Source organism: Thermobia domestica, chromosome 7 (genome assembly GCF_964235325.1).
Source record: "Thermobia domestica chromosome 7, izTheDome1.hap1.1, whole genome shotgun sequence".
Lineage (NCBI taxonomy): Eukaryota > Metazoa > Arthropoda > Insecta > Zygentoma > Lepismatidae > Thermobia > Thermobia domestica.
The window spans coordinates 135,092,108-135,104,121 of record NC_137460.1 but is presented as its reverse complement, the minus strand read 5'-3'; the positions used below and the strand labels follow the sequence as shown (position 1 = coordinate 135,104,121).

The 12,014-nt window shown below is 35.6% G+C and overlaps 1 protein-coding gene across 1 annotated transcript in view; it reads right to left on the bottom strand.

Annotated features, from left to right (window-relative positions):
- The window catches only part of LOC145690408 (ATP-binding cassette sub-family G member 1-like), a 201,693-nt gene extending 190,853 nt beyond the window's left edge, over positions 1-10,840 (bottom strand). The window contains exon 1 of the mRNA XM_081765253.1: positions 10,184-10,840. Coding sequence (XP_081621379.1) covers positions 10,184-10,382 — 199 coding nt within the window. The 5' untranslated portion in view covers positions 10,383-10,840. The remainder of the gene's footprint in view (positions 1-10,183) is intronic.
- Between the last annotated feature and the right edge of the window lie 1,174 nt (positions 10,841-12,014).

Sequence of the window (12,014 nt, the reverse complement as noted above, 5' to 3'; positions counted from 1 at the left end):
TTCAATATTTCTGTACAATTTTGTACTACTCAAATAAACGAAAGAATAAATTTGGATAATATATTTTATTTTTGTACCAATCAGAAAAAAATCAAAGAAGGGTCATTTTAACTAGCTCAGCATTTTATAAGGGAATAAATTTCAGTGGTCTATTTGATTTTTGTACCAATCAGAAGACAAGCAAAGAAGGGCCATTTTAACTAGATTAGCATTTTATACTTTTTGTACCATTAAAAAACTGAGGATAACTTGAGTAGTGTAAGTTTTTGTACTCATTCGGAGAAAAGCGAAGAACCATTTTATACCTTTTTTGCCATTTAAGGAAATAAATAAATAAATATGGGTGTCCTATTTCCTTTTATGCCAACGGGAAAAGAGCGAAGAAAAACCATTTAAAACAGGCCTAGATTTTAATGTCTTTTTTGTAAAATTTGTACCAAACAGAAAAAAACTACACAAACAAAGGAATACATTTGTAATAAGCACAAAAAGCGAAGAAAGACCATTTTAATTTTCTCAGCTTGATATACCATTTGAGCTACTCAAACACATTTGAGTGGCCTATTGAATTTTGTACCAACGAGAAATCTCATTTGTAATTAGCTCAGAACTTCCACGCCATGTTTTACTATTTAAACAAACGAAGGGATAAATTTGAGAAAGCGAACATGGACCATTTTAACTAACTCAGAATTTTATATCATTTTGTAACACTCAAATAAACGAAATATATTTGGATGGATATTTAGTTTTGTACCAAGCAGAAAAAGGAAAGAATTAACACTTTGTACTAATCAAGTAAACAAAGGTATAAATTTGTACTGACCAGAAAAGCGAAGAAGGATCAGCATTCTATACTTTTATGTGCCATTTTAAAAAATATATTTATTGGGGTGTCTTGTTTCTTTTTGTACCAACGAGAAAAAAAGCCAAGAAGGACCATCTTTAACTGGCTTAGAATTCTGTACCGAACAAAAAGCAAGAAAATACCATTTTACTAACTAATAATTTTTGTGTTACACAAATAAAGGAATAAAAAGCGAAGAAAGACCATTTTAACTAGCTCAGCATGTTATAACTTTTTTGTGCTACTCAAACAAAACGAAGCTACACATTTGAGTGGTCTACCCAATTTTGTACCAACGAGAAATGCCTTTTAACTAGCTCAGAATTTCTTGACATTGTTGTACTATTTAAAGAAGCGAAGGGATAAATTTGGGTGACCAATCCAATTTTTCGCCAACGAGAAATGCCATTTTAACTAGCTCAGAATGTCTATACCTTTTTGTACTATTTAAACAAACAAAAGAATACATTTGTACTAACCAGACTCAACATTTTACATCATTTTGTAATACTCAAATGGACTAAGGAATAAATTTGTGTGACCTATTCACTTTTGTAGCAAGCAGAAAAAGGAAAGAACTAACATTTTGTACTAATATAATAAGCGAAGGAATAAATTTGGGGGGGCCTATTTAGTTTTGTACCAACCACGAAAAAAGCGAAGAAGGTCCATTCTTTAACTAGCTCAATATTTCAGTATCATTGTAACTAAGTCAAACAAACGAAAGAATAAATTTGAATTGCTTAGGCAAAGAAGTTCAATGGTAACTAGCTCAGTAATTTGTACCATTTTGTGCTATTAAAATAAACGAAGGGTTAAATTTGGGTGACCTATTCAATTTTGTATCAAGTAGAAAAAATTGAAGAATGAATAAATTTTGTTTGCTTTACTTTTGTAGCATTGCCATTCACGTCACGTAAAAAATGCACTATATAAGGAGCTTTGAAATTACACTAAAAATAATGTCAACAGCCATTTGCCTTCCACACTAGTAAGGGGCCCTATGTTATATAAGAAACAAATTTGCGTTCAATACACTGTACCTTACCAAATGTAAGGTAACTCATTCGTACTGTTCCTTTTTTTATTTTATTTAAAGTGCATTAATATTGAGAAGCTTAAACATCTGCAGCACTCTTTATAGATGGTGTGCAACATGGATCTTTGGAAACTTTTCCTTGATGAGCTGATTTTTACTTTGATATGGTCTCTTCTTCGTCTAGTTTTCCTTCTGCTGTGATCCAAAATGGCCAAGCATGTTGTTTCTTTTTTTCTATTATTGTCACGATTCCTCGTCCTTCATCAGTTTTCTTTAGTACGTCTTAGTCCCTTAATAACTCCAATTGCTATGAAGTATGTTCTAGAGAATTAAGTCATAATTGAATTATGATGCAACTGTCTTGTATAACCAAGGGCAACACTGCTTTGTTAAATCTTACGTTGAAATATTTGGTTAATGACCGGGAAACTTTGGATTTTCGCGTCGCCGTTAGTATTCTGTAAACCTAATTCGCTAAACACACGTCAATACCCATACAACTATGAGCCTTACTTAGTGACGGGAGATGCAATTAAACATTTATTTAGCAATGCTACTTAAGCGTGCCTGTGGTGGGGAGAAAATGTTTTTCTTTCCCTTACTAACTTATTTGGAATGAACCATAAGTCTACAGTGGTTAATATCCAGAGTATTATACCGAAAGGAAAATGTAAAATGCAACACTGCACTCTTAATCAAGTAAACTGTCCAATCCGGCTGTGTAAGTTAGTAGCAAACATATTTATACTCTCTTTACTCTGCAAATGGAACATTGTTAGTCTGAAATCAGGATTTTCGAACCGAATCGGCTGCTCCAGATTCTGTGCACTGTTTCCGAATTCCGTTAAATCGAGGCCCGTAAAACTGAGGAATTAATGTTCACTTTAATATTTGATATACTTGTACATTTTAACATTTCAGGTTGATGGCTTGCAGACTAATAGTGAGTCTGCCTCACCAGCAATCAAGCTTATGATTATAACATCTCGTAAAATAACCTCTCGTCTAATTAGTCCTAAATACATTAATATGCAACATGAATTGCTAACAGTTATAATCTATACTAAGAGCCCAGACAAACAACAGCCATAAGGAAAGACAACCGCAAGATAATTGTACGAAGTTTAGTAACGTAGCAAAATATCATACTGTTTGATTCATAGGATATGTTCCTTATTCTAGTTAGTTATAAACATGCTTTATTTTGTTTATTCTGTATGAATTATATAAAATATGTTCCAAAGGTTAGACTATATTTCTTGTTTTTCAGAATTATTATGTTTTCGTATTTTTTGTCTTAAAATTACTACATGTAAAAATTAATTCAACCCAGAATAGAATATACGTGCTTTCATCGTAGAAAATCGTAGAAACTTCGCACATGTTTTCTCTCTCCGTGAGTTGTTAATGTTGTCTAAATGCCCTGAATCATCTCAGTGGAAACAACCGTCATTTTGTTTTTCATGGATGAAGTATGAACATAATTTTCCCCTTGTGAGACATACCAAGGGAACAAATAGTTGTATCATCTACGTATGAAAGGAAACGAACCTCAGGCTCTACTGTAGTCAAAATTGAATACCTCCCAGCACTTCGGCTTTTTCCCTCTTTCTTGCTTTGGTTTTGTTTGAAATGACATGTACACTCGACCGACTAAAATGGTGTCACATTTAAACGAATGAGCTCTAGGATAGGGTTTTAGGATTTTTCAAGCACGGTAACCTTTCGTACCACACCGTCTCTGACTCTGACACGAAATGGTTTGTATCCAGTAGCAAGTGTTTCGTGCAAAGGAAATTAAAAACGGTAAAATATCACTTTAACTCTAAAGGAAGCCCACTTACTCAATATATATGAGTAATATATATACACACACATATTATATATATATATATATATACACACACATATTATATATATATATATATATATATATATATATATATATATATACCGGAAGTACATACTTATGCAACAATGGAAAATAGCATACGTCAACTTTCAAATACAATGTAAAGAAGTTGAAAAGTGATTCCCAGCTCTTCAAATTATTATAGGTGTAGGAGCATTAAGACTCATGGTAATTAAAACGACATTGCCGTTAGGTGGTACCAGAGTCAAAAAGCGTTGTTAAATTATTCCATTAATTTTCTTTCACAGGTAAATTATTCAATATATTTTGATTTTTTTAATGTACAACATATAACGGAGAGTTATATGACCAACACTGATCTTTCTCGCAATCAGAAATTACCTGTCACAATTGTTGACACCACTGAATAATGCGTATTTGAGTTGTCATATTTTGATGAGTTCAGAAATGTCTGTAACATCTCTTGTTTTTGCATTCTTCGCGCCAGTTTTCAAGTGATTGAGTTTGCATTGATATGTCAATGTTGTTAAATTGCACTTAAAAGATACGTTAAGATATGTTATAATTTAATTCGTATTGAACTTTTGGTTGTATTTACATAGTTGTGAATGAATTGAAGATTAAGTGCTGCTATGGGACATTTCATTAAACGGGTACTTTCTTCATTAGTCCTTGGCGAAGGAAAGAACAATGCCAACTGAAAATTGCATGATCTGCAATTCACGGTTAACTTAGTTTCATTAACAGATAAGCTAATTATCTACATTGATTTTCCGATGCTAAAAAACAAAGTGGGACAATATGGTGAAACAATAGGGACGTTTAGGAGCAAACTAGGATGAATACATCTTAAAAGTAACATTGGAAATACTCAGAGACATATATTCGCAGAAGTATAATGCAGATCATCTTGGTATTCCAAGAAGAATTTTACGGAATAATTTGAAGATACGGAACATAAGCATGGCAAACGCAGTGTTTAGATCCCAGAATAATGAGAGTTTTATAACAAAAGTCAACTTATTCAGCATTTGCATGTGCTGAACGAAAACAACCTAACCACATCATCCTAAACAATTCTACACCATCAGCAAGCTCAACAAACAATAGGAAAAAACAAAAAAAAGTACAAAAAATGAAGTACAAATCTCAGACTCTAAGCCGAAATGTATATAACAACAGACGAAATTAGACGAACGGGATGTCTTCACTCAATTAGCCATGAACTTCAGCCATTGCAGATTCTTTGGAGTCATGGATGTGTGCCGTCTGTCGAGTGGATTATATGCAAGATATATGTGTTTACGTTTCCTATGACAGCTGAGACAACATATAATGTGTTGGTTTCACAAAAGATGACTGTGAAGCGTATGTTGATTCTGAAAAAGTTCACTACTTTCGACTATGGACTTTATTAGATGTCGTAGCAGGCTATAACGCCCACTTACGTGCAGGTTATAATGCCTATTCCATAACTTTACTACCCATGGTTTGTACCAATATCATTATATATATATATATATATATATATATATATATAAATAATTTTCAATAAGTTACTGTAAACTCATTCATTAATTTGCTAATCAAATTATTGCTTAAATGAGCCTTATTAACCCTTCATATATATATATATATATATCTGTTATGTTAAAATAGAGAACGAATGCATCCCTAAAAATGCTCATAAAAGGAAACGAATACATCCCTGCTATGATACGGAGTCTTATGTATTATCTGCTCTGCTATGTGTTCGTAGTCTCCACTGCTATGGTAAAATAAGGGGTAGTGGTATGTTCGAAAACCCCCATATCCCAAGTTTGACATAGGTGCGCAGTAGGTCATAAAAAGGAACGAGTACGTGAGTCCATACGAGTCCACCCCTTAAAAATTATCTGCTCTACTATGTGTTCGTATTCTCCACTGCAATGTTAAAATAGGGGTTGATAGTAAGCCATACTCTTTTATTAGCTCTGCTATGTTAAATAGGCTTTTGGAGAATGTGTTATCGATCTGCTATGTTCATAACCTCTGTGTAATTTCTGCTATGTTAAAAGTGCTCATAAAAGGGAACGAGTACACCCCTAAAATGGAGGTCGTAAAAGACCGTGGGTGGACGGTTCAAGGTGTTCGATTTCCCACACGTTGGCGGGGCCAAGTGGGCGTGGCCAGTGGGGGGGGCCAAGTGACCGGCACCAGCCAATAAGCGTGAAGGGGGCGTGGTTTGTTGGGGTCACGTGACCGGCGCCAGCCAATCAGCGTGAAGGGGGCGTGGCTTGTTCTAATATTGTTCCAGATCGATCCATTTTCTACTATTTTTAACGTCCAACGATTATGCTCACCACGTTATGGTAGGCAAGGGTTTCCCAATTTCAAGTTGCGGCACACTACGGGTGTAAGTTGAATTCTCGCGGCACACTTATAGATATTATTATTATTATTATTTGCAAATATAAAATATCATGGTATTTTTTTTCTGTGATTACTGATCTCCTTCTCACAGAGATAAAAGCTCGATCACTGGTTTCCCCTATGCTAATTCATTATGCTTATTTTTTATTCTAATTTTAAAATAGAAAACAATTGCAATGAAATATAGGACTCAGATTTTTAAAAATACGCTTTCTTTTTCGAAAATTGTATCCAAGCTTTCACTAAGAACGAAGATCACTAAATAACGAACGAACAAACAAATGTCTTGTACTACTAACTTCACTGTTTTAACGAAAACCGGTGCATATTATTGCAATCACACAGCTTGCGATACAACGAAGTCAAAACACAGCTGTTGAGCAAAGTGTTGTTCTGTCATTCACGTGCGAATGAGTGTTCTACGAACGTTCACTTGACGCGTACCGTACAAGTGCTTCCATTTCTCGATGTTCAATAATAGATGTAGAATAACATATTACAATTACAGTAATTTTTTCCATGGTAGAAATTCATAGTAATGTGAAATACAAAAACATAAATTTTTCCTATGTCTTGCAATTCGGTTGCTATAGAATTAATCATTTTGTTTCGATTTCCTCGCGACACACCAGTGGTCCATTCGCGGCACACCGGTTGGGAAACGCTGCGGTAGGCGATTATTAAAGTACTATGTAAATGATGATGGATGAATTGGTGGAATGAGAAGGTGGAAGGAAACGGGAGTACCCTGAAAAAAAAACTCACGGACACAATGTTTCACCAGAAACTTACTTGGTCGGGGAGCGAACCAGGGATTCCTAGCGGCATAGAAACTAGTGTTGCAAAAATCTCCATGAACGAGAGAAAACAATCACTGCCCTCTCCATCAGGAATCCGTCCTGGATTCAGGCCTGCTTAATAGGAAGAACAACAATAATTATTGTAAGTTACGAAACGCGTTTTTCGAGAAATCACATACACCATATAGCCTACCTGTTTAAAATAATGCAGCATATTCAGGTTATACTAGACAGTAATGTATAGTCGGACGAGTGTTTTGTGTAATTAAAGATTTATGATCAGATTTTTATCAAACAAGGTCGTCGATTTGGGGAAGTTCCGATGTTCCAGGATCCCCAGAATATTTGTGGCGGTTCTTATCACCCACACATAAGAGAATAATATAAAAAGAGAAAATAATAAATATAATTTGTTGCATTGCGTATGCGTACATGAAGATTAGGGCCTATAAAAATCATGTTCTATATGCCTAAATTGTGTTCTATTTTAGTAACTTCATTTGCTTGCTTTCATTTCAAAATCTGTAAATTCAGAGATTAGAATTCAGAGTGGCGTAACGATATAGGAGTAGAACCCTAGAATCTCACTGAATACGCCGCCATCCTCTCATTTAAGAATTTTTTCAACTGTTAAAAAAAAAAAGAAACTAATTCCAGTCTTATTATTATTTTTTATATAGGCCTAGTCTATATATCTAACACGACAATTTCAGGAGGATCAAGTTTAAAAAAAGATTGTGGATGGACCTCTGCTAACCCTGGAGTGTATTTCATATCCACTAATTCCTCGTTTCTGGACTCTGAATTTAGAGGGCCCTCATTTACTTTCAAAATCCGGCGGTCCTACAGATGATAGAACGTCAACAGAATTTTGAAACCCGAAATTTGCGTACAGATGTACTTGAAAGTGACTCGTCTATTTTTCCACCAAACGGTTCTGGAATATAGAAGTCTTCAGCAGCGAAAAGCTCAAAAAAAAAAAAAAAAAAAAAAAAATCATTAATAAGATAATCTCCTATTAAGCATTAATATTATGTGTTATCATCGATTAGATTGGTACAATATACATTTGACTAGTAGTAATGACATGCAGAAATTTTCAGGCCATCAATCTACAGCCTTGCCTTAAGTTCAATTTGACACCATAGACTCAATTATTTTTACGTAGCATTCAAACCTTCCGGGACCTAAAGCCAGTTTGCCGGCCGGGCACATATGTGCGACGACCTCGCACGAAACGGATCTTTTCTTGCATAACTATTTCGCCACTACCAAAGCAAGCGAGGTATCAGGAGGTCGCGCAGTAATGATTCATATTTCAGAGTTCAGACGTTGTTTGCTTCAGAATTGAGACACTCCCATCTTCCGTTTCATTCAGAACACAGAACTTTATACTTTACCTGTATGTTTACTTAGGTATAGCGTCCTTGTTCGTAACTAGGTTAACGTGGCACATAAAAAAGTTTGCTTTCATCGAGAATCGAACCCGGGTCTCTCGCGCTGAAAGAGCGCTAACGAGAAAACCTTAACAGCTACAAAACTATTCCCGATAAATGTTTTTCAATCGCCGACCCGAGAAATTATTTTAGCGGTGTATTCTAGAGGATCATAGACATTGACGAAAATTTCCTTCTGAACTAGCTGTCAACTCTAGATTATTCAGATTCAAAACCAAGTCACTAAACGTGTTTCGGTTGTTTGTAAGTGAAAAATATTCCGCACTAAGCAGAAAATCTTTGGAAATTATTATTAGTGAATTTCAACTAGATACTTATGTACCGGTACACACACACACACACACAAACAAACAAACGAACACAAACTAATTCCCCTATCTGTGGAATTAAAACAAATAATCCACAGGGACCGACTAGACGATGATGCCGATCTACGTGTAGCAGTTTCAACATTGAATACACGAATAGAGAATAAACAACACAGAGATGTTGGTAAATAAACAGCAGCAAATGTCACATTTACTCATTTTAGTGAAAATAAATTACATCATTGTTATTCTGAGTTATTGTAAAGGTCCTAAGGCAAAAGTAAAATGCAATTGTAGCTCTAAACCTGTCATTATTACATCCATTATTTCAATATTAAATAATGTTAATAATAAATATTTCAATTAAACTTATAAATAGACTACTTCAGTGTTGTCAACCTTGTCTGACTGACGACACATATAACTTACAACAACAATAATAATAATAATAATAATAATAATAATAATAATAATAATAATAATAATAATGTAACCCTGTAAGTTTTTATAATGTAATGACTCTGCTGCTGGAGGCGTTGACTGGTTCAATCTGTCTCAAAGTTGATTTTAACTAATTATTAAATTTTTCATGATTTTTAAATTCTAAAATTTCGCGACACACCCTAAGGAACTGCACCACACACCAATGTGTTGCGACACAATGGTTGAGAATTGCTGGACTAGTTGATTGGATTTGAGCGTGATTGGATTGACTAGTGTTCGTTTCAACAACGAGACTATATGACGACTCAGAACTACAGCTTAACGTGGAATCCTAACCACATGAACTTGAACTGGGAATCGAACCAAAGTTTCTCACCCCAAAGGCACATACGCTAATCACATAGTCACGAAAGAACTTAACATCTAAATGGAATGTGGTGCTTTCTGCTTTGTTATTCTCCAGCATTTATTCTTGTCTATCATTCGTGAGAATCGAAATGTTAAAAAGCACTATTGTAGATGATAATTGTTGTGTCTAGAAGAATATGTTGCAATCGCATTCTTCTCAGAGAGAGAGTTTCTGCAGATAAGTAAGCATCGCTTGACCTACGAAAGCGAAGGTATTTGACTTGCTTCATAACATGCTCTACATTTTCCATGGTCACAATTGCATTAAGTTTTAACAATAGCACAGAATAAGTAGAAAAAATACTACAGAATAGGGGACATGTCTTTACTTGGTAAGATTGTTACTTGGTAGAGAATACGGTTATAGTTAAGGAGCCGTACTTCCCAATTAGGGAAGGACGAGAAACGCCATACTTTCAGGAATTATTCATTGACTATCTAGGATGTTAAAAAGTAGGTAATAGACTGAGTTCTTTCCCTTGTACTTAGGGTGTTTAGGTAGTGCAACAGTAAGATGCATCCTCGTGCACGGGAGATGAGAAGTAGCTGTTCTTAACTATTACCGAGAATACTTTAAAGTAAGTTTTGCACTTACCCTTTCCACGTCCAGAAGGCACTTTATACGTCAGATCCAAAAATTGAATATTGACACTTTGTCTTGGCGATAATTTTTTCAAGCATTCTTTGCGACCCAACCATTTGCTAACACCTCTTCGAAAATAAGTTCGTGGGTCCTCTTCCATTTCCATAACATCTCCATTAACTCTTGTCTTGGATGCACTGGGAGGAGACATCGTGTCGTTTTTCGTTTCCGTAGATACTTAAAATTGCAAACAAAAGTCGCTGGAGATGTTTACACACACATCAAAATAACCATACAACACATTCACTCGATCACTCACATGTAAAATAATAAAACACAAACCTATATTCACACAAATTATTACAGGAATTTTTAATTATTTCGTTTGTATTGAAAAGGTTACTCTTCGATACACGATCAGTCCAATTCTCTCAAGAACCCCGCTGAGAGATTTCCTCATGTACTGCGCGCTCTGTTGTTGCTTGTGTCACTACCGCTGCCAGGTTTGTTTATACTGTGCGTGTATGTTGTATTTTCCACGAACGAGAGAGTTGTGTAAAAGTTGAATGCCTTGTATCGACTGTGTTTTGTGTACGACGGTTGGTTATGTGTGTTTGTTTGTGTGTGTGTGTGTTTGACAGGGAGAAAAAAGGAGGAACAACAGTATCCAATCTCTCGCCAAATTATCTTGTCTTCTATTCGTTGGGTAACTTCAAGGTCGAGGAACCTTTGGATCGACCAATTATAAGTGGCAGAACTGGATTTGCTCTTTTTCTTTAAAATAAAAAATGAGAAGTAGCAAAAGTTATGTTCATTTCCCGCAGAATGTCACTAAAGATGGTTTTTCCTGCCCATTATAAGTACATAAACACCACTTCTCTTCCTTTTTGTATTCTGAGAATTACTAATTCAGCATATTACTAATAAAATGTCTGCTGAGAAACTCTCTGGTAATTCAAAATATGGTGAGATAATAAAAGAAATGAATTATTTCAGAGTATAATCATCCAATGTCAAGACCTCGGTCAGGTATGAGAAACAGTGGGTAGCATCAAGTCTGTTTGACACAAGTAGTCAATGCCTTTACTCGGTAAATCCGGTGAAAGGAAGATAGTGTAGGTTTCAGCTACACACAGATACTGCGTCCTTAATTAGTTCTTATCAGTATATACCATCAGTTTGAACTGACCGTTTCACACAGACGAGTTTGGCATTGACAAGGTTACAAAATACTTACTGGATGTAAAATGAAATGAAATCTTTGAGTTTTACGTCCCACTATTATGCCGGCTAGGCTAAAGGAGACGGTAATGATGAGAAATGAATGAAATGGTAGAATGAAGAAAGTGGGAGGAAATGGGACAACCCCGAGGAAACCCACGCACACGGTGTTTGTCCACCACAAAATTCACTTGGCGCGAGCTGGGATCGAATCAGGGACCCCATGCACCAGAGATGAACGCTCTATCACTTTTTTTTTAAAAAAAAAAAACTTCCTGACACGCATTTTCTACTTTAACCACTTTTCAGGACTACTAGGCACGACAGGGACACGAACACGGAAACATCGAGGACAGTATTCCACCCTTGCTACTAGAGAGGGACTCGAACCCCCAATGGGTTTCACTTCACGATCGTCAGCCTAACGCCTCAAACCGTTCGGCTACACCCACCGGCTTACCACTGAGCCACCGCGGCGCTGGGTGTAATATGTCATTGTTCTACTATTATTATCCGTTTTTAGCATTGAGGTTTCAGTATATGAGACGAGAATTCTATTCAGACATTCTATAAATATTAAACGTTTGTTTGTATTGAAAATACTGCTGGCCGACACACCACT